Source organism: Prosopis cineraria, unplaced genomic scaffold, assembly GCF_029017545.1.
Source record: "Prosopis cineraria cultivar Desert tree isolate PC_DT_omini unplaced genomic scaffold, ASM2901754v1 PC9, whole genome shotgun sequence".
Taxonomy (NCBI): domain Eukaryota; kingdom Viridiplantae; phylum Streptophyta; class Magnoliopsida; order Fabales; family Fabaceae; genus Prosopis; species Prosopis cineraria.
In genome coordinates this window covers 30,572,823-30,590,318 of record NW_026555340.1, presented here as the reverse complement: position 1 = coordinate 30,590,318, position 17,496 = coordinate 30,572,823, and the positions used below count along the sequence as shown (strand labels likewise).

General features: G+C 34.6%; 3 protein-coding genes across 3 annotated transcripts; 2 read left to right on the top strand and 1 right to left on the bottom strand.

Annotated features, from left to right (window-relative positions):
- The first annotated feature begins 2,676 nt into the window (after positions 1-2,676).
- LOC129319407 (uncharacterized) lies at positions 2,677-5,363 on the top strand. Its single transcript, XM_054964465.1, has 5 exons — positions 2,677-2,765; positions 2,896-3,613; positions 3,750-3,984; positions 4,195-4,277; positions 5,066-5,363. Exons 2-5 carry the CDS (start codon positions 2,903-2,905, stop codon positions 5,132-5,134), a joined length of 1,098 nt encoding a protein of 365 aa, XP_054820440.1. The 5' UTR covers positions 2,677-2,765; positions 2,896-2,902; the 3' UTR covers positions 5,135-5,363.
- A 2,928-nt stretch (positions 5,364-8,291) lies between these two features.
- On the top strand, positions 8,292-11,226 carry LOC129320612 (dolichol-phosphate mannosyltransferase subunit 1). The gene is made up of 8 exons (XM_054966139.1): positions 8,292-8,579; positions 8,888-8,987; positions 9,089-9,122; positions 9,198-9,274; positions 9,652-9,677; positions 9,755-9,919; positions 10,006-10,120; positions 10,941-11,226. Exons 1-8 carry the CDS (start codon positions 8,470-8,472, stop codon positions 11,043-11,045), a joined length of 732 nt encoding a protein of 243 aa, XP_054822114.1. The 5' UTR covers positions 8,292-8,469; the 3' UTR covers positions 11,046-11,226.
- A 1,658-nt stretch (positions 11,227-12,884) lies between these two features.
- Positions 12,885-17,496, bottom strand: LOC129319338 (probable magnesium transporter NIPA6). Its single transcript, XM_054964372.1, has 9 exons — positions 16,961-17,496; positions 16,809-16,865; positions 16,600-16,690; positions 16,338-16,498; positions 16,118-16,245; positions 15,868-16,005; positions 15,119-15,211; positions 14,896-15,010; positions 12,885-13,642 (listed from the first exon to the last, which is right to left on the bottom strand). Exons 1-9 carry the CDS (start codon positions 17,079-17,081, stop codon positions 13,515-13,517), a joined length of 1,032 nt encoding a protein of 343 aa, XP_054820347.1. The 5' UTR covers positions 17,082-17,496; the 3' UTR covers positions 12,885-13,514.

The window sequence follows — 17,496 nt, the reverse complement described above, 5'->3', positions numbered from 1 at the left end:
TTAAAATTGTATATACTCCTTACAATATTCAGTATAAAACACCTCCAACTAATTCATAGAAATTAAAAATAGTTAAAAATAGTTGGTATCATTAAAATTATGAAAAAGTATTACTATTTTTCAAAATTGCCTTTCAATTTAAAATTTTATTTTATTTATCTTTACTTTCTTTCTTATATCATCTTTTCCTACAATATAATTAGTAAGAGTATTTTTAGAAAAAATTAATATTATTGACTTTTTGTAAAAAAAATTTAGAATGTATGTTATGTTAAAGACAGGGATGAATATGTATAAATTAAGGGTGCTAATAAATAGTTTTAAAATCATCAAAATTCAATACTTTTTTATTAAAATATTCTTATTATTCATTCTTACTTATCTGACTATAAAAGGGTGAATTTGATTGTCCCCATCAGTGTCCTTCTCCATATTGACGATATTGTTAATCACACTCTAAAACTTTATTTGGTACGAGGGCTTGAATTTAGAGGAATTAAAATTAAAATTTTGTAATGAGATTGGTACTAGCACCGGGAGTGAGGTTGAGATTTTAAAATTATATTTAGTGTGAAGTAATAATGATATGGAATACTTATCTTATAATTAAATATAAATTATTAAAAGACAATAATACCCTCATAATTAATAAAAGAATTGTAGTCCTGAACACCCATTTTCTCTGCCGTGAGATTCCCATCCCTCCCTCCGCACCGCGATCACAGTTTTTCCTTCCTTAGCTCTCGCTCTCGTCCATCTCACTAGCATCAATCTTGACAGAGCATACGCTACAAGTCGTCCTACAACTTGGAAAGACCCAGCTCTACACCATCTCATCTGACAACTTGGAAGCGACGAAGCAAATGCTGCAAGACATGGATCTAGGTTCGACAGCCATGTGACTGGGATCTCGAAAGCAACAAACTCGAATCAGATCTGGACTCTTGAACTAAGGGAGATGATGATGGGATCTAGACTCTCGAACTCCCGCCGACGCCCCTAACCTTGGTTCGAAGATGAAGATAAGAAAATGGAGCCCGAGAAGGTTTGAACCTAGTGATGATTTGACCAAGATGGTGATCTAAACAAATGGAAGAAGAAATGAAAATGACGGGCTGTCGTGGCAGAGATAGGGCCATTTTAGTCTTACAAAAATCAATCCCATAAATGATTTTTCAATTATAGCGGTACTAAGTAAGGGGTTGGGGCTGGAATTAAAATTTTTATTTTTATGTACCAGATACAAAAACTTGGTACTGGTTAGTCCCAACACCAATTCTACTTCTTCATTCTCTCGTATTAAATAAGGCCTCGCTTGATATGATGGAAGAGTTTTTAATGGAATCAGAATTAGAATCGGAATTGGAATTGAAATCGAAATCGGAATAGAATTGAGTTTTAAAAGTGTGTTTGGTATGAAGATGAAATTTAAATATAATATTAATAAATATATGTATTTAAAATAGATAAAGACCAAAATACCCTTATAAAAAAAAACTCAGCCATCATGATGGAGTGTGTATGTGGGGCAGTTATGACAATTTCATGGAATTGTGGCAATTCCATCATGATGAAGATGGAATTGAATTTTAAGTATTTTGATAGAATTGAAATCCATAAAGAATTAGATTCATGCATACCAAACAATTAAAATCATGATTTCAATTTCAGTTCCATTTCTCTTGGATCTAAATTTAATATATCAAACATGACCTAAGGGTTCAGATGCTTTTCTACTTATACTTCGATGTGATTTTTCTTAGTTTATGCTTTGAAGTTGTTATTTCGGAACCTTATACAGTTTTTTCCTTTGAGTTAATAAATTTTCCCATTTTATTAAAAAAAGGGTGAAATTGATGAAAGATTGATAAATGATTTTTTTTTTCCATGAGTATAAGGAATGACAGGGTTTGGATTGAAATCCCACTTAATTGTTTAAGTAATAAAAATCTTACCATCTAGAACAACTTGAGTTGGTGCATTAATAAATGATTTCATTAAATTGTGAAAGTTAAAATATATTTTTTATTTTTTAATTTTATATAAGTTTTTATTTTTATCTCTTAATTTTATAAAGTGTATTTTTAATTTTTTTAATCTTAACATAATTAGTTTTATTATGAAAAAATTTTACATTGAAATTTTAAATATTAACAAAGTATTTCAATTGTTAATTTATCAAGCCTATTTTTTAAATCACAATAATTAACCTAAAAAATAATTATTTAAAATTAATGATATTAAAATTAAAGGACTAAAATATATATTAAAAAATTAAATTAAAATATTATATGAAATTAGAGAAAGAAATATACTTTAAGTAATTATAAAATATCAATTACTCGGACAAAGCTTCCAAAACGTGTTAAAACGGATTACACACATATATTTTCAAAAATATACTTCCTCCGTTTAATTAAATTTTATTTTTTAATAAAATAATTACTTATTTTTAAATTAATTTTAAATTTTTATATTTACTCTTATAAATTTTTTAAAATAAATATAAAATAACTTATTTAATATTTAATAGGAACATTTTAAAAAAATAATTATTATATTTTTAAAAATTAAAAATATTTTATATTCTTAAATATTTAATCCTTCAAAAAATATCATATAAATGGTCAATATATATATATATATATATATATTACAAACTCCTTTGAGCTGCACTTCAACACAAGGTCGTCTCCTTCCCCGTCCCCCTCGAGTCCCTTGCCAACACTTGAGCATCGTACCTCTGAAACGCCTGAACTGCAAAGGTTAGGCTTTCTCTTTCATTTTAATGGTTGATTGTGTAAATAATAATTAATTATGAAACAGTTAATTCATAAATTAAGGTTAAAGTTAAAGAAACAAACTTAGGGCATAGAGGGTGGGGTCATAATTTAGGGATGCAATGGCGGCCAACCCAGAGAAACCGGTAGCGGAATTGGACGACAAGGTCAAGTACGAGTCTTGGGATTGTCACCATGATATTTCTACTCACGTGCGCAACAAGAGCAGGAGCCTCCAATCAAGAACCGACAAACTCAGCTTCTTTACTTCTCTATCCGAAGCTTTTCACGTTCATAATCCACTGGCCGACCCGGATGTCGTGAATTTTGCTGGCGACCTCTACGACAGTGTCAAATCCCAGCTGCTCCATCTCCTGGAAGAAAACAGAGCTGTATCAACCAATGAGGACATGTATAGTTTTTTCTTGGATCACTTGAGGCTTGACGGAAATTCTTATGTGCTTGACATCCCGGAAGACGGTATCTTTGTTAAATACGAGGCAGCGGAACTAGAGGATTCTACATTACCAACGGCAACACGCTCTGAGTCTAACCTTGACGATTGGACCCACCTTATTTCTGTCGACACGAATTTGAACTCTGAGGCAGAGCAGCTTCATAATACCGCAGGTAGGAAACAAAACCAAAACCAACCTCTTCAAAAGAATGCGCGTCCAAGGGCGACGACGCGCAGGGGTAGGAAACCAAAACGACCTCTTGCCATTAGTACCGCTGTTCAACCGAACGTCGATTTCACAGTGAAAGAAGAAGAAGAAGAACAAAAAGACCATCTTCCTGACTTAAAAAGGCCCCTGATAAAACAACAAGAACCTGTACGTATCGCAAATTTGATGAATCCATCATTTTTGCTTTATTTCAACTTTTTATTCTTTGTTTTGCTTTATGTATATTGTTTTTAGCGTTTGAATCTAAAAATTTGAACATTTGGATTCCTTTGCTGCCTCCCAGGTGAATGTGGATCAGTGGTGGCACAAACATAAAGCCCGTGCACGGAAACACACAGAATTTAGAGATAAACTCATGGATGATCTTAAGAGACCTTACTCTGAGGAAGAGTACTGGATGCTTCTTAAACAACTTAGTGAAAAAAAACCAGTGCAAAGCCAAAGAGTTTTACGTTCGTGTACAAAAAGCTATGACGACGACACTCGTCCTCCAAAGTCTATTCTTGATTACCATGCTGGTAAGTAGGATTTATCGCTGTGCTTTGGTACATTCTGCCACCTGCAATGTAGCTTTTGCATGTATGACACTACCTTTGTTTGCCTGTGCATAATAAAATCTACTGACACGAGTACATTTAGTCTAGATTCCTTCATTTTAGTTTTCTTGTTGTCTCTTGGCATTCCTTGTTCAAGATCAGTAAATTTTGAGTTTCGAGCTGAATGTGCAGATCTTGCAAAGAGATTATATTCAGTTCGTGATGATCATCCCAGAGTTCTGAATCTCCTACGTGGATATTTCTATTGGATGACAGTATGTTTGGATTTTTAGCATCCTATACATTCGTTTTAACTGTTTTGATTCTTCTGGCGCTGCTCAATTCATGACGCCATCCTCTACGTGGAAATGAACATATCTTGCTTTTTACACATTTTAAGATTTAAAGTGTTCAGTATGTCTTTTGTGGGTAGATATTAACATTCATTCTAGATTGTAGTCCTTTTGTGCATTTATTCGGCTTTGTTTATGAGATTACTCAGCAACAGTTTGCTTTGAACCTTTCCTGTAGTAAGCTTTCTTATCAGTGTCTGCTTTAGCTCATTCTTCCTTGACAAGTCGGTAAGAATTATGTGCTCCTAGATCTGGGTCCACATGATGCCATGTAGCAAGTAGCAGCACTTTATGAAAGCATTCCTTCGCATGGTATGAATGAGATTATTCACGAAATAAACCCTAAATAAGCTGAATCGTTTTAATATATATGCATGCTCCTTAATCATATCCTTCTGTCTTACCGTGCTTGCATACACGTAACCTTCTTATGAATTTAAACTTCCACATCCTGATCTTTTCTATTCATTAACCCCCCCCCCACAAGAAAAAAAAAACAAGAAGAAGATAACAAGGGATATAAATATACTCAACGTCAAGTCATGAAAAGGCTTGTAAAAACATTGAATATTTCTAGATTATCGCGTGTATTCTGCAGAAAGAATGGCTTTCAAATAATGCATTGAGGATTATTGTTGGGAGTTGGGGCATGGAAAATTAGATGTTATGTGGTAGCATCACCTTTTGATTCATAATTTGTGCGATGACAGAATTTATCTCAAGAAGGATCGTTTCTACCATGGGAAGATGCATCATGTCTGGAGGTGCTGCCACAATAGGAAGGAGTCACTGCATTTGACTTTTTGGGAGATTTACCATGCTTGTTACTTGGCTGTAAAACTTTGGTCCTTAGTGGACCTACAATCATGTTAATTTTGTATATATTTGGTCCGTATATTATATATTCCTGCGCAAAATGCTGTAATTGATTTGTATTGCATTGGCATCTTTGAGTTGTACGAAGTTATTTGAATTTTGTTAATAGAAAATAGCCACAATTTATCCGTCTGAATAGGCCCAGGAAGAGACTATTATTGGACGGAGACAAAAGGATAAGGACGAGAATCAACATTCTGAAGTACAATATATAAATTATAAGCAGCCAATCTTAAAGATTAAACAATGGATCCAACTAGAGCACTCCGGCGGCACTGCATGATGCCTCTCCGCTCCGGTCTCCGGTGTGGATGGACTACTCTGTGTGCATTCATTTATCCCAAGGGGGGGAAAAGGTAGTTCGCTTATTGATTTTTTTTCCCCCAATGAACAGTTCGCTTACTGATTGAATGGCATCCGTAGGGTTCTCTTTAATCAAGTTCCCATCTGATTATGTAATTAGAAAACAGAATGATGATTCGATGATCACGCTAGTGTATGTGTAATCATAAATCACTGTTCATTACATCATTTCCGAACTAATCATCATCCAAACCAGTAAAAATATAAATATATATATATATATATTAAAAAAGGGAGATATTCTTGAGTGATAAGACGATGTACAGAGCTGAAATAAATTGTAGGGAGGTGACTGCAAGAGTAGGATGCAGAAAAACTGAACAGTGTTTGGATGCTGCAATAAAGTGTTAGCTATAGACATATTCCTTCCTTTTTTTTTTCCTTTTACTCCAGTTTATTCTCTCAAAAAAAAAAACTCAAGTGAAAAATTACAGATGCAGATTGCTTGTACTCGTTAGAATTTGAGATAAATGTAAAAACAAATTAAAGCAAATTAACTTAAAAACCCAGACATAACAAAGAGAGGAAGAGAGTTGAGTAGAGTAGGACAAGTGGCCTAGCTGGTGTTACCGCTGATACTCCGGTCAAACTGGGTTGTGTGCAACTCAAACAAATGTGATTACGAAGCCCAACAATAAATACTGTTTGGACAATTTTGGAGTGTATTTAAATTAAAAAATTTATAATTAAAATTAGGATTATATTAAAGTTAATAAATTGAGATTAAAAAAATTAGTTAATATAACGTGATTTATGTTTGAATATTTTTTTTTAAAGTCAGTTAGATAAATTGAAATTCGTTTAAATAATTTAATTTAAAAATCAATTGAGATATTTAATACCAAAAATAAGCATGAAATTTTTTTATCTTAAATAAGTATATTAATATTTTTTGACTAATTAATAAGTAAAAAATATTAAACTTAAAATCACAATTACGTTCGAAGCATTTCTGATCACTAAATACGAGTATCCCTCTTTTCAAGATAATTTAAAATTTAATTTATTATATTGTAAGGAATTAATTCCTCCCATTAAATCTAACCTAATAAGTTACATGTTCTAATGAGACTTTTTTTCATCATGTTCATGAGAAAGTAAAAGAAAAAATTTGCAATACAAAGTTAAAGAAATGAAGTATAAATATTACAAAAACAAAATCTTATAAATAAGACCAAATCCAGCATGGTGTCAATATCATTTCAACAATAGCCACCTTTTTACTGTAGTTGTCTTCATACCTCTGTTCTACTCTCAGCCATAGCCACCACCATGGGCGGAGCCTTGCCTAATTGGAGCAAGCATGTGGTAGCTTTCGCCTTCGCCTGCGGCACTCACACTGCTCCTCTACTTAACCTCGTTGTCAAGCTAGCACATGCTGCTCCTCACGTGAGCTTCTCCTTTTTCATCACCCTACAGAGCAAACATTTCCTCTTATCTTCCAAACTCAGGAAACACCATCCTCGAAAACATCAAGTTTTACACTGTCTTCGATGGAATCCCCGATGGTCTCGACCTCACCAACCACCACCCATCTTGGAGGCTAAACTTCTTTCTTGAAGCTAGTCGTCAAAACCTGAAACAGGGCCTAAGCATGGCGGTTTTAGAGAGGAATTTGAGAGTGACGTGTGTGATTTTCGATGCTTTCGTGTTCATCTCTTGTTGTTGCTCAGGAGTATGGTGTGCCTTGGATTACTCTCTAGACTTCGTATACTTGTTCTCTCTTAGCTCACCTCCACGCACAATTGATCTGCAAAAAGCATTGCGTTGGTGGTGGTGATGAAGATGGAAGCTTGGCTTTCATCAATCCTAGCTCTTCAAATATGAGAATTCAAGATTTACCAGAAATCATTGTACATACTTTCATTATTTTTGTCTTAAATTTTGGAAAATAATTTGAATCATTATAAGTAAAGCTGCGATTTGGTTCTTCAATATCAGCTTGCGAGGTCACAAGAGAAGAAAGCACAGTGAAATGAAAAGCCAAGCTCGTGCTCTTAGGTTAGATAAATGAGAGGGGAGAGAAAGCACAAAAATTTAAAAGCTAATCAAAGCTTCCCAATGGCCAAATCAACGCGACGCAAGAGAAAAAGCCAATGCTAATAGCTTCTGAATTAACGCTCATTTAGCTTTAACCAATGTTGATATATTTTATTAATCCCAACATCATTTTTTTGACTTTTTTACTTCCTAACCTCAATTTGACTCACTCTAACTGAAGTTAGGATGTAAACCAAATATGTACTTGATTTACTCATTTAGCATAAATAATAAAGAGATACTATGCATTTCAAAAATTACAATGAATGTTTATGCCATAATAATTTTTTCTTTTTACTTCTCCTTCAACCCTTTTTTCATATTCTTTCAACAATATCCCCCCCCTTATTATATCTCAATTAAATCAACGAAGTCTCAGTTTAATTGGTTATGTTATTAATTTTGCTAATAATTTTTAATTATGTTTTTCATTTCAGTATAACTTTTATTTAAAATATGATGTCTTATATTTTAAATATGCACTTCACTCAAAAATAATGATTTTTAAACTAAATTTTTTAAAAAATATTTTAAAATTTTCATTCATTAATTTAAATAATTATAAAAGTATTTTATAAAAAGTCATATTCTTTAAAATCACCTTTAAGAAAAGTTTTCAAATGAAAATGACGATTAATCTCACTTTAAAACACTAGCTACGCCGCACGCATATACGCTGCCTTCCCCCCATTCTGCTCTCCGCTTAGCTACCTGGAAAGTGAAAACGGGAAAGAAAAACTGCGTCGATTGAGGCAACGAAGAAGATAATTGAATTGGATACTCGAACTATAATTTTGGGATTGAGCGAGAATTCAAATTGCCGATTACAATTAGAATGGAAGTGCAGCTTAATAACCCAAAGAACAAGTACAGTATCATCGTTCCTACTTATAATGAACGCCTGAACATCGCTCTCATCGTCTACCTTATTTTCAAGCACCTCCAGTAAATTCCCCATCTCTTGTTTTATTATTATTTATTTTATTTCTTTGTTCTATTTGTACTTCACTCATGACCTTCTGAAAATCTAAGGTGGCATTTTTACGTTTTGGGAAATCAAAATGCGTTCCTGTGCGTTTTTGAATTGTATGTCTTTGTTTCAACCCATAATGAAAAATTTAAGAGCAAGGCTGAGCTTTTCTGTAACTGTAAGACCCTGTTATCATATATTTTTTGTTATATTGTTCCTCGATGGTGATTAACGATCTTGCATTTTTGGAATGTTCCGTTTTGATTGATCAATCCTCAATTAGGGACATCGATTTTGAAATTATAGTTGTGGATGACGGAAGCCCTGATGGCACCCAGGATATCGTAAAACAGTTGCAGAAAGTTTATGGAGAAGATCGGATTGTAAGAATTACAAAACTTGAAATTGGATCTTTATATATATACCTTTTGGGTTCTCAGTTCTTGCTAATCTTATATTAAGCGTTTTCTCTCCGTGATTCCAGCTATTAAGAGCTAGACCTAGTAAGCTGGGTTTAGGTATTTACCTCATCCTTCTACTGTTAGGCCGTTATAAAATATGAAAAACTGGTATTTGATTCAATTAAATTCCAGGAACGGCTTACATTCATGGATTGAAGCACGCATCTGGAAATTTTGTTGTCATCATGGATGCTGATCTATCACATCATGTAAGTTGTGCCCTTGAGATTTGTATCATAGTTTGCCATTCGAAATGATTGAACTAGGGAAAATAAATGGGTTGTGGTAGAAGAAAAAAGGTGAAAAGAATTCGGCAGAATTGAGTTTAAACAAAATAATGTTTGGGATTAAAATGTCACTTTAATGTTTTAGTTTTTTAATTCAACTGTCATTTGAACATGCCTGTGTCCATGAATGCAATTGGTAATCTTTGACAAATTAATAATTTATAGTCAGAGAGAATCATGCCATTCATTTGTTGTCTTCTACTCTAAGTTGAATTTGAATATCCATTTTGGAAATTTGTTAAATGAATTTTGTTCTTGTTACATCCTTTCGTTTACTGATTTGCTTAATTCTTCTGCAGCCAAAATACTTGCCCAGCTTCATCAGGTAAGAAAACCTTCTAATAATTTCTTGATTATTTCTTATCTGCCTATGTTATTTAATTTTCCATTTACGTTTTGCAGAAAGCAGTCAGAAACTAGTGCTGATATAGTCACCGGAACCCGTTATGTTAAGGGCGGCGGTGTGCATGGATGGAATCTGATGCGCAAATTAACAAGCAGAGGAGCAAATGTTCTTGCACAAACATTTTTATGGCCTGGTGTTTCTGATCTGACAGGATCTTTTAGGTATAAAACTTGATAAGTGCTATTAAGTAGTAGATTGAGAGTGTTGCTCCACTTGTTTAAGAATGATTTATCTCTTCTCTTTATAGACTTTACAGGAAATCAGTGCTTGAAGATATTATTAGTTGCTGTGTTAGTAAGGGATATGTCTTTCAAATGGAGATGATTGTCCGTGCTTCTAGAAAACGGTACAAGATTAAAGAGGTATGGTTCACCCTCCTTATGAATATGATAAACGGAGTGAGGGTATTTTTTGTGTTTTTTTCTTTTTTTCTTCTTCTTTTCCTTCTGATTATTAAGCTGCCTAAGTGGCTGTCGAAATAAGTGAGAGCATTGTTATTAAGCATCGGAAAATTCATCCATAAGTGTCCTGAATAACTTTTGTAATTTCTTTTCAATAGTAGCTTGCAATTTTTGACTTATTTTTGTCAAATTAAGTGTAGCTTGTGATTATTTTTCTTGGGAGACTTTGGCCAAGAATTATAATTTCGTACTGCTAAAGGTATTTGTTGGTGAATCAAAAGAATGTCTCGTAAATAATGCATACACACCCTAATTTTGGTATATGAAAGGATCTCAAAAGTAAATTTAGAGAAGAGTGATGACATGTATGTGGTTTTTTGGTGACCTGATGAGGCAAGCAGCAGACGTGAGCAGACGTGTATTATCTATTGTAGCTCTGTATTCTCAGTCCAAGATGAAGTTACAGCCTTCTAATTTGGCCAGCTTCGAGATTATTATTCACTTGTGGCTGGATACAAACATGACTGACTGGTTGATGATCAGGGAGAAGTGGTTGAATCTTCTGACGTAATAAGTATAAGATGCTCCAAATGTGTGCGATTATAGATATTTTATCAGGGCTTAGCTGAACTTTCTTTTTTCAAGATACCTGAACGTTCTTTATTTGATGTGCTTCAACAATTTTCTCCCGTCTTAATCGTGCTCGCTGCAATTCTCGGTAGAGAAATTATCCTATTGTTCAATTTGGGGTTGACGCGACGCAAGTTTTGATTGTGTACAGGTTCCAATTACTTTCGTTGATAGAGTATATGGGAGTTCGAAGCTTGGTGGATCAGAGATCGTTGAATATCTAAAGGGCCTTGCCTATCTATTAGTCACCACATAGAAACGATAACTCCTCGCACATTCTTTCCTGTGCTTTGCAGAATTTGGATGTAGATTTTGCAATTCTGATTTCTTTTTCCGAGAGATACAAGATTCATTGATGGAACCATTTTGACTTTTCTGTTGGATCTAGAAAAACTATTTTCGTGATTCCTTCGTTAATTATTGATCTATTGTGTTAACCTGGATGTTTCGCCAATGTTGAGTTGCGCCTTGTGCTCAATTTTTTCTCTATTATAATAAGCTTCAATTCTTAACTCAAAAATCATAATAGATATAAACACACGGCTTTTAATGGAGCATTCCAACCTCGTGCCAGCAGAATAAAAGGTTACAAGAGGGCATGCAACAACACATGAAAAGTAGAACTGATTGTGGCTGTGTTAGGATCTCCATGGCCACAATGCGAAATTCTTACCACTAAATTACAGCCGCCTGTGTTACGGTCTTGCTTAATGTATTTTAGTTTTGTGTGAGATCTCTAGGATTTTGCCCGTATTTTTTCATGTTTGATGGGATTACCACATTGTCCTACCTAATAAAGAGAAAAGGTATTCCAAAAATGAATGACAATGTGACAAATAACTCTATCCACTCTTTTTGTTTGAGTGAAACTGTATATTCATTCCATCAACGGAAACTGTAAGGCAGCTAGATTAACCGAGAAAGGCTTGCCGCATTGAATATGTACAACTCGAAAGAATAGAACAAAGTCAGGAGGAAAGAAAATTAGAATCATCATGAAGACTAATAGTATGTTGGTCTAAAATGCTATACTTAATGCATAAGCCTGCGTTCTGTGAACGAGGCATTAGCAAAGAGTCTCCTATTTCTAGCTTCCTAAAGTTTCCAGGTTAACAATCCCAAAGTGACTCTCCGTGAAAGGCTTCTATGGTCAGCATGGTAGCAATCCTTTAAGTGGCTGACCGTAGAATGCAAGATAAAAACACAAACATGCTTTATTTTTATTTTATTTTTTCACCAAATGCAAAACGGAAGTTCCAAAGCATTCAAGTTCTATCCGATTAAATCAGGCATCGTATTCATCTTTGACATTCTACACTATATACGGACTCACTTAAATATAAGCTTGTTAAAAACGGCTAAATTTTATCACAGCTACCAGGCCCAACCAAAAAAATTATGTTGGGTAGATTTAAAAAAGACATTATAAATATTTCACTTGTATGAGCAAATTTTTTCATCAAGTAGTAACCATCAAAGCACCCTTATATTTATCTATTATTAAGTAAATGAACAAATTTTTCTCTAAGTTTTAAATTTAATAACACTATAAATTTTGAACTCATTTGTTATAGTTTATTATATATATATATTCTGTCTAATTTTTGAAAACTAAAACAATCTAACCCCTATTATTAAAAAAAATTAATTTTAATCATAGGTTGATTAGAAAATCACAAAAAGACTTCAAAAATTATAGAAGAGGAAAAAATTTACAATAAAGGACCCCAAAATTACAAAAACAAAGCTAAAATTTTTTAATCAACTAATAATCAAAGTTAGCTTTTATTGATGACAAAGGCTAAATTATACTATTTTTAAAAGTTAAAAGTATAATTTACATAATAAACAAATTCATAATCTATAATTTTACTGTGCTTTAAAATTTGGAGATAATTTATTCATTTACTTTTTATTACTTAACTTGTTAAGTAACCATCATTTTAATTTAATGTAGGTACTACTTTGATTGATAAAAAACATGAGACAAAAAGATTTAATTTATAAATAACCAAACCGACAAAAGAAAAATACTTCAACATTTTTTCCCCTACTCCCTAAATAAGAAGGCCATAAAACACATGACCAGAAGATCAAACTTCCACAATACATATGGACTCGCTTTGCCGCTGCACGCGCAAAGCCAGTAGAGCGTCCGTGACTCTTCCAATTCTAACTGATCAGTACATAGACAATTCGCGCTTGAACACCACATGTCGACAACTATCAGGCCAATATTGGTGCTCTAAATAAATAATTAACATCACAGTGATACACATTACATGGGTTAGTTTCAAGCATTTGGCTGGCCCAAACCAGAATCTGGAAGCATCTTCATTGTGCAAATAAATTAGTTGTAAACCCCGGGGAAAAAGGAGGCAAACCACAAGAGAAAAAAAGGTATGGGGATACCAACTCAACTTGAAAGGGTAACATGAATGCAAACTTGTGGATGAAGAACAGAGCTCAGGCTTATGAACATCTACCAGAAATTTCAAGGGGAAAAAAAACTGAAAAAGAAGGAAATTTCTCCTCTCTGCCAACACAACGTTGATCAATCTCTTACATCTCTTGCTAAAGCAAACTGGAACAAAGCCCAACTCTATCAATAATGGCACGCTTTTGTGCTTAAACAATTGGAAGGGCTGAGACAATAAATCAGGATGCCTCATGATTCACTAGCAGGACATCAAAGGACTAATCTGATTTTCGTGTTAATCTCCTGTCACTTGAAATGGTCTTGCCGTATAATTTTGGCTAAATTGAAGGGTGGTGCATCTTCGTCCGGCCTCCAAGGTTCAGTACCGTCATGGATATACCATGACACTTTAGGAGACAATGGTGTGTATAAATCTGCATGTCCAGAATAATCAGACAAGTGTCTTCCCCCCTCTTTTTTTTTTTCAATTAAAAAAGAAGAAGAAAGAAACAGATGACTTAAAAAATTCTCAAATTGAACATCACCAGAAACTAGTGAACACCTCAATGTAGAACATATATAGATTTTTCTGAGGCGTGGCAGTTACACATCTAGGCATCCCACTAAATCCTTGTCTGATAGAATGCCAGTTGAGTGAACTCTACCACCTTTTTTGTCAAAGAGATTATTCACTTGTCTCTAACCTTTTCTTTTCAATAGCACTAAAATTTGTTTATATGTATAATTTTAGTGAACTGCAATTAGAAGTTCCAGATGCCTATTCAGGGTTCAACAATATTTATGAAGTTCTACGCCAAAGATTAAAAATTGTATCATGGATAAAATGGAAGTCTCCAATTAGAATGACATGGGTGAAGAAATAAGATTCTAGATATTAGTAGTTCAGAGTTTTTCACCAACAAACATGAAGGCTTAGTTGCAAAAGTGGTCAATACAAAGCTAACCTCAGTTTCATAATAGCCAAAGAGCAATTTGTATAGACCATCGAAACAATTATCCTTTTACTAATGGTTCTCACATAAATGATATAAATTAAGACAAAACCTATGTGCTTAGAGAAGATGCAGGAAAAATATTCTATCAACATTTCTTCTCTTGGCAAAGAAATGAGTCTAAGGCGTCTGCATCACTGAAAATGATACATTAGCAATGCGTATAAACCACTCATCCTGTTCCCTAATTTAGTGATGTGAGTATATGACAGAAAATAAATTATTCAGAATGCCTTCCACCAGTCACCTTGTGTGCTGATATAATTTTGACCATTCAGCAAATGGTACTATGGGGAAGTCCTCTAACAACTTGAGAGCCCTACTTCAGAAAGTAATTCTTAGTCAATGACAGAATATATTTCCACATTTCTTTCACAAACATTCCGATGAATGTTCAGGTCCCAGAACGTGCTGCTAAAGCTTTCCAGCATTTTCTTCCTATCTTCCTTATTATATTTGCTGTTTTTACTCTCAAACGTTTTATGAGAAAGAATCATCATTTATTCCACGGAATGTATGACCACTGACATGTCAAAATAATGCAAGTACTCTTCAACTAGAAAATAAAACAACTTCTTCAAATTATCTAAAATTTGTATTAAGTTTAACCTTAGGCTTATCCCCCACCATTTCCCAGGTGGCAAGTAATAGTAACGAAGTGCATGAGGCATTACCCGTTATTGGAGGATCTGGCTCCCTTGTACTATGTAATACTGCTGTTCCGGATAAAATAGTGATGAAACCACACAGCTCTGATACAATACTACTTGCACTTTGACCAGAATAGTCCTAAATGATAATAGTACGGAAGTCAGGATGGCAGATGGTTTAACCATAAAATGTTTCCTTGCCTAACACATTTTCTTTTCTCTCATTATAATTCTGTAAAATACCAACCTTAAACATGATTGCACTTGCTAATATTGTGAAAGATGTGAACAGGGCATAATAGATAGGAGACACAACTGATGTGTTGAAAGTATCCAATGCCTGCGACCATGCATGTGTTGTTAGCCACTCATGAGTACACATTGAAAATCAAATACAATTAACAAAACAAATAATGACAATCAAAAAGCATGGCAGCAAGTGTCAATGAAAAGTCAAGAATCAGGACGTCAAGATTATCATCTTTAGCAGGCTTCATCACAAGCATAACATGGATGCTACTTAGGCAAAGAGATTTACATGTTGAATACCAAGATTTTACATCTTGGAAACCTGTAATTCTTTGCAATGGGGTTTTGATTTAGAAATATTTGATTCGGGGTTTTCTTATATTTTGCTTTATAACGACCAAAGTCATAAGCCTACACCATGAATACAATCAAAAACTCAATAGTACAGGATTCACAGGTTGTCACTTGTCATCAGTTGCAAGTTTGAACATCACCGAATTAAACATAAGAAAAATATTGAGTGTTAACCGTAAAATGCCCATGGCAAGAATATAGCAACCAAACATGCTCCAGGAAATTTTTTGCACAGGGAATACACACCTAAAATACAGAGAAAAGACAACAATATGCTATGAAAGTATCTCAAAGAAGGAAGCAGATCCTTCACAGTTGACGTCACGATGCAAAATATATGTCCACAAGTATTTTAAGAGAGAAAAAGAGTACTATGAACTGCAAAATACTGACCATATTAAGATAATTTAATTGCACAATGATGCAAGTAATAGCGACCATTGCAAAAATCCATGTCTGGTAGTATACAGCCTGGTTTATGCCCTCTAATGTAAGTTCTATTGCAATGCCAATTGCTTTTACACTCATGACCTGTGAAATAACATATCAGAAATGACAAACGAAATGCAGTAAGCAACACATGACCAAAATCACAAAAACGCTGTCTTTCAACATTGACATGGTATCTATTGGCGGCACTTACAGTCAATGATCCAATTATAGAGCATGTTCCAATGTAAACCAAAATATTGGTTTGGCCATAGCGGGGAGCACAATATAAAATCAATACCAAAGCCACAGCTATTGCAGAGGCCGTATACAAGAGGAATGCTGGATGCCAAAATAAAATGTACGTGTCAAGATAATCCAATAAAGCATGCACGCACTTCATAGTGAATATAAATCAGGCTCAAGTAGCATACCTGGTTGAGTGGCCAAATCCCAAATTTCAAGAACAGAAGTAAGGGACTTCTCCTCAGGTGCATGGAGAACAACTACAATGGATCCGACTATGCACAGAAGACACCCCAACATGCCCATTTTCTGCAGCTTCTCGTTCAACATGAAATGTGCTAAGACCGCACTAATTCATTTCCACAACATTACACAGTTTATCATAGGGTTATGTATAAAGTGAAACTGATCAAAGAAGTAAGGAACCGTTTGTCAGAAATGAACGTTTACCTAATAATAATACTTAATGCACCAAGTGGCGTCACAAGCGCAGCAGGGGCGTAAATGTATGCCACAAAATTAGCTATCTCTCCAGCAATCACTGTAAGCAATTACCCAACGCCAAAAAAAAAAAGGAGGAACGTTAAAAAAACGAAAAAATATTTTGAGCTAGAAATCCGAACATTGTAGAGAATGCCACACCACAGAGAACTACTCACTGGTAATCATGCCGATCCACCAGAGAGACTCTCGCAGATAACCGTATCCTCCAACACCTACACGAAGTGAATGGCAAGCAATGATAAAAATAATAAAACTTAATAATCCTCGTAAAGAGAAGAAGCAGCTTCTCAGATTGGGGAACACTCACTGGCTGAAGGGCCGTGAGCCCCGGCCCGTTGGAGACCCTTCTTCTTGATAATGAAGCTGGAACCGATAAAAGCACTGGAAACGACAGCCAAAATAAACCCCTTCAAATTACTCGAGTACATCTATGTTGTGCGTCGCTCTGTAATTTCATTCGGTGAGAGAAATGAAGAAGATGACAGTAACACAAGCTCCTTGATTCCCCAGAACACTAATGATAAGCAAGGTGATCAAGTAATTTCAGCCAATATTACTAGTGAAAATGAATGAGAAATCCTTCTTGGGTCCCTGCGGCAGCTCCTGATTCCTCCCCTACGAAGTGGAGTTTACTTACAGTTACAATATCTGCCTATCGCCGTTATGGAGTTTCGTTGCGATGGGTTCGTCTCTAACCTCGACCCACCTGCCATTCTTCCCCACCCTTTTTTTCTTCAGCGTGTAAGAAGAAACCGATCGCCAATCGGGCTCTTCCCTCGTGTCAGCAAGGTCAATTGGGTAATTTAACATTTCCAGGCCATTTCTTTGGCTTCGCTCTCCTTC

What these genes read in the sequence shown, in the direction of transcription:
- LOC129319407 (XM_054964465.1), top strand. Translation starts at nt 2,903, where the DNA reads ATGGCGGCCAACCCAGAGAAACCGGTAGCGGAATTGGACGACAAGGTC. An exon ending in TGATAAAACAACAAGAACCT is followed by an intron (nt 3,614 to 3,749) that starts GTACGTATCGCA and finishes GCTGCCTCCCAG; the next exon opens with GTGAATGTGGATCAGTGGTG. An exon ending in GATATTTCTATTGGATGACA is followed by an intron (nt 4,278 to 5,065) that starts GTATGTTTGGAT and finishes GTGCGATGACAG; the next exon opens with AATTTATCTCAAGAAGGATC.
- LOC129320612 (XM_054966139.1), top strand. Translation starts at nt 8,470, where the DNA reads ATGGAAGTGCAGCTTAATAACCCAAAGAACAAGTACAGTATCATCGTT. An exon ending in TTTATGGAGAAGATCGGATT is followed by an intron (nt 8,988 to 9,088) that starts GTAAGAATTACA and finishes CCGTGATTCCAG; the next exon opens with CTATTAAGAGCTAGACCTAG. An exon ending in AACGGTACAAGATTAAAGAG is followed by an intron (nt 10,121 to 10,940) that starts GTATGGTTCACC and finishes GATTGTGTACAG; the next exon opens with GTTCCAATTACTTTCGTTGA.
- LOC129319338 (XM_054964372.1), bottom strand. Translation starts at nt 17,081, where the DNA reads ATGTACTCGAGTAATTTGAAGGGGTTTATTTTGGCTGTCGTTTCCAGT. An exon ending in CTATAATTGGATCATTGACT is followed by an intron (nt 16,006 to 16,117) that starts GTAAGTGCCGCC and finishes GTTATTTCACAG; the next exon opens with GTCATGAGTGTAAAAGCAAT. An exon ending in CAAGTGCAATCATGTTTAAG is followed by an intron (nt 15,011 to 15,118) that starts GTTGGTATTTTA and finishes ATTATCATTTAG; the next exon opens with GACTATTCTGGTCAAAGTGC.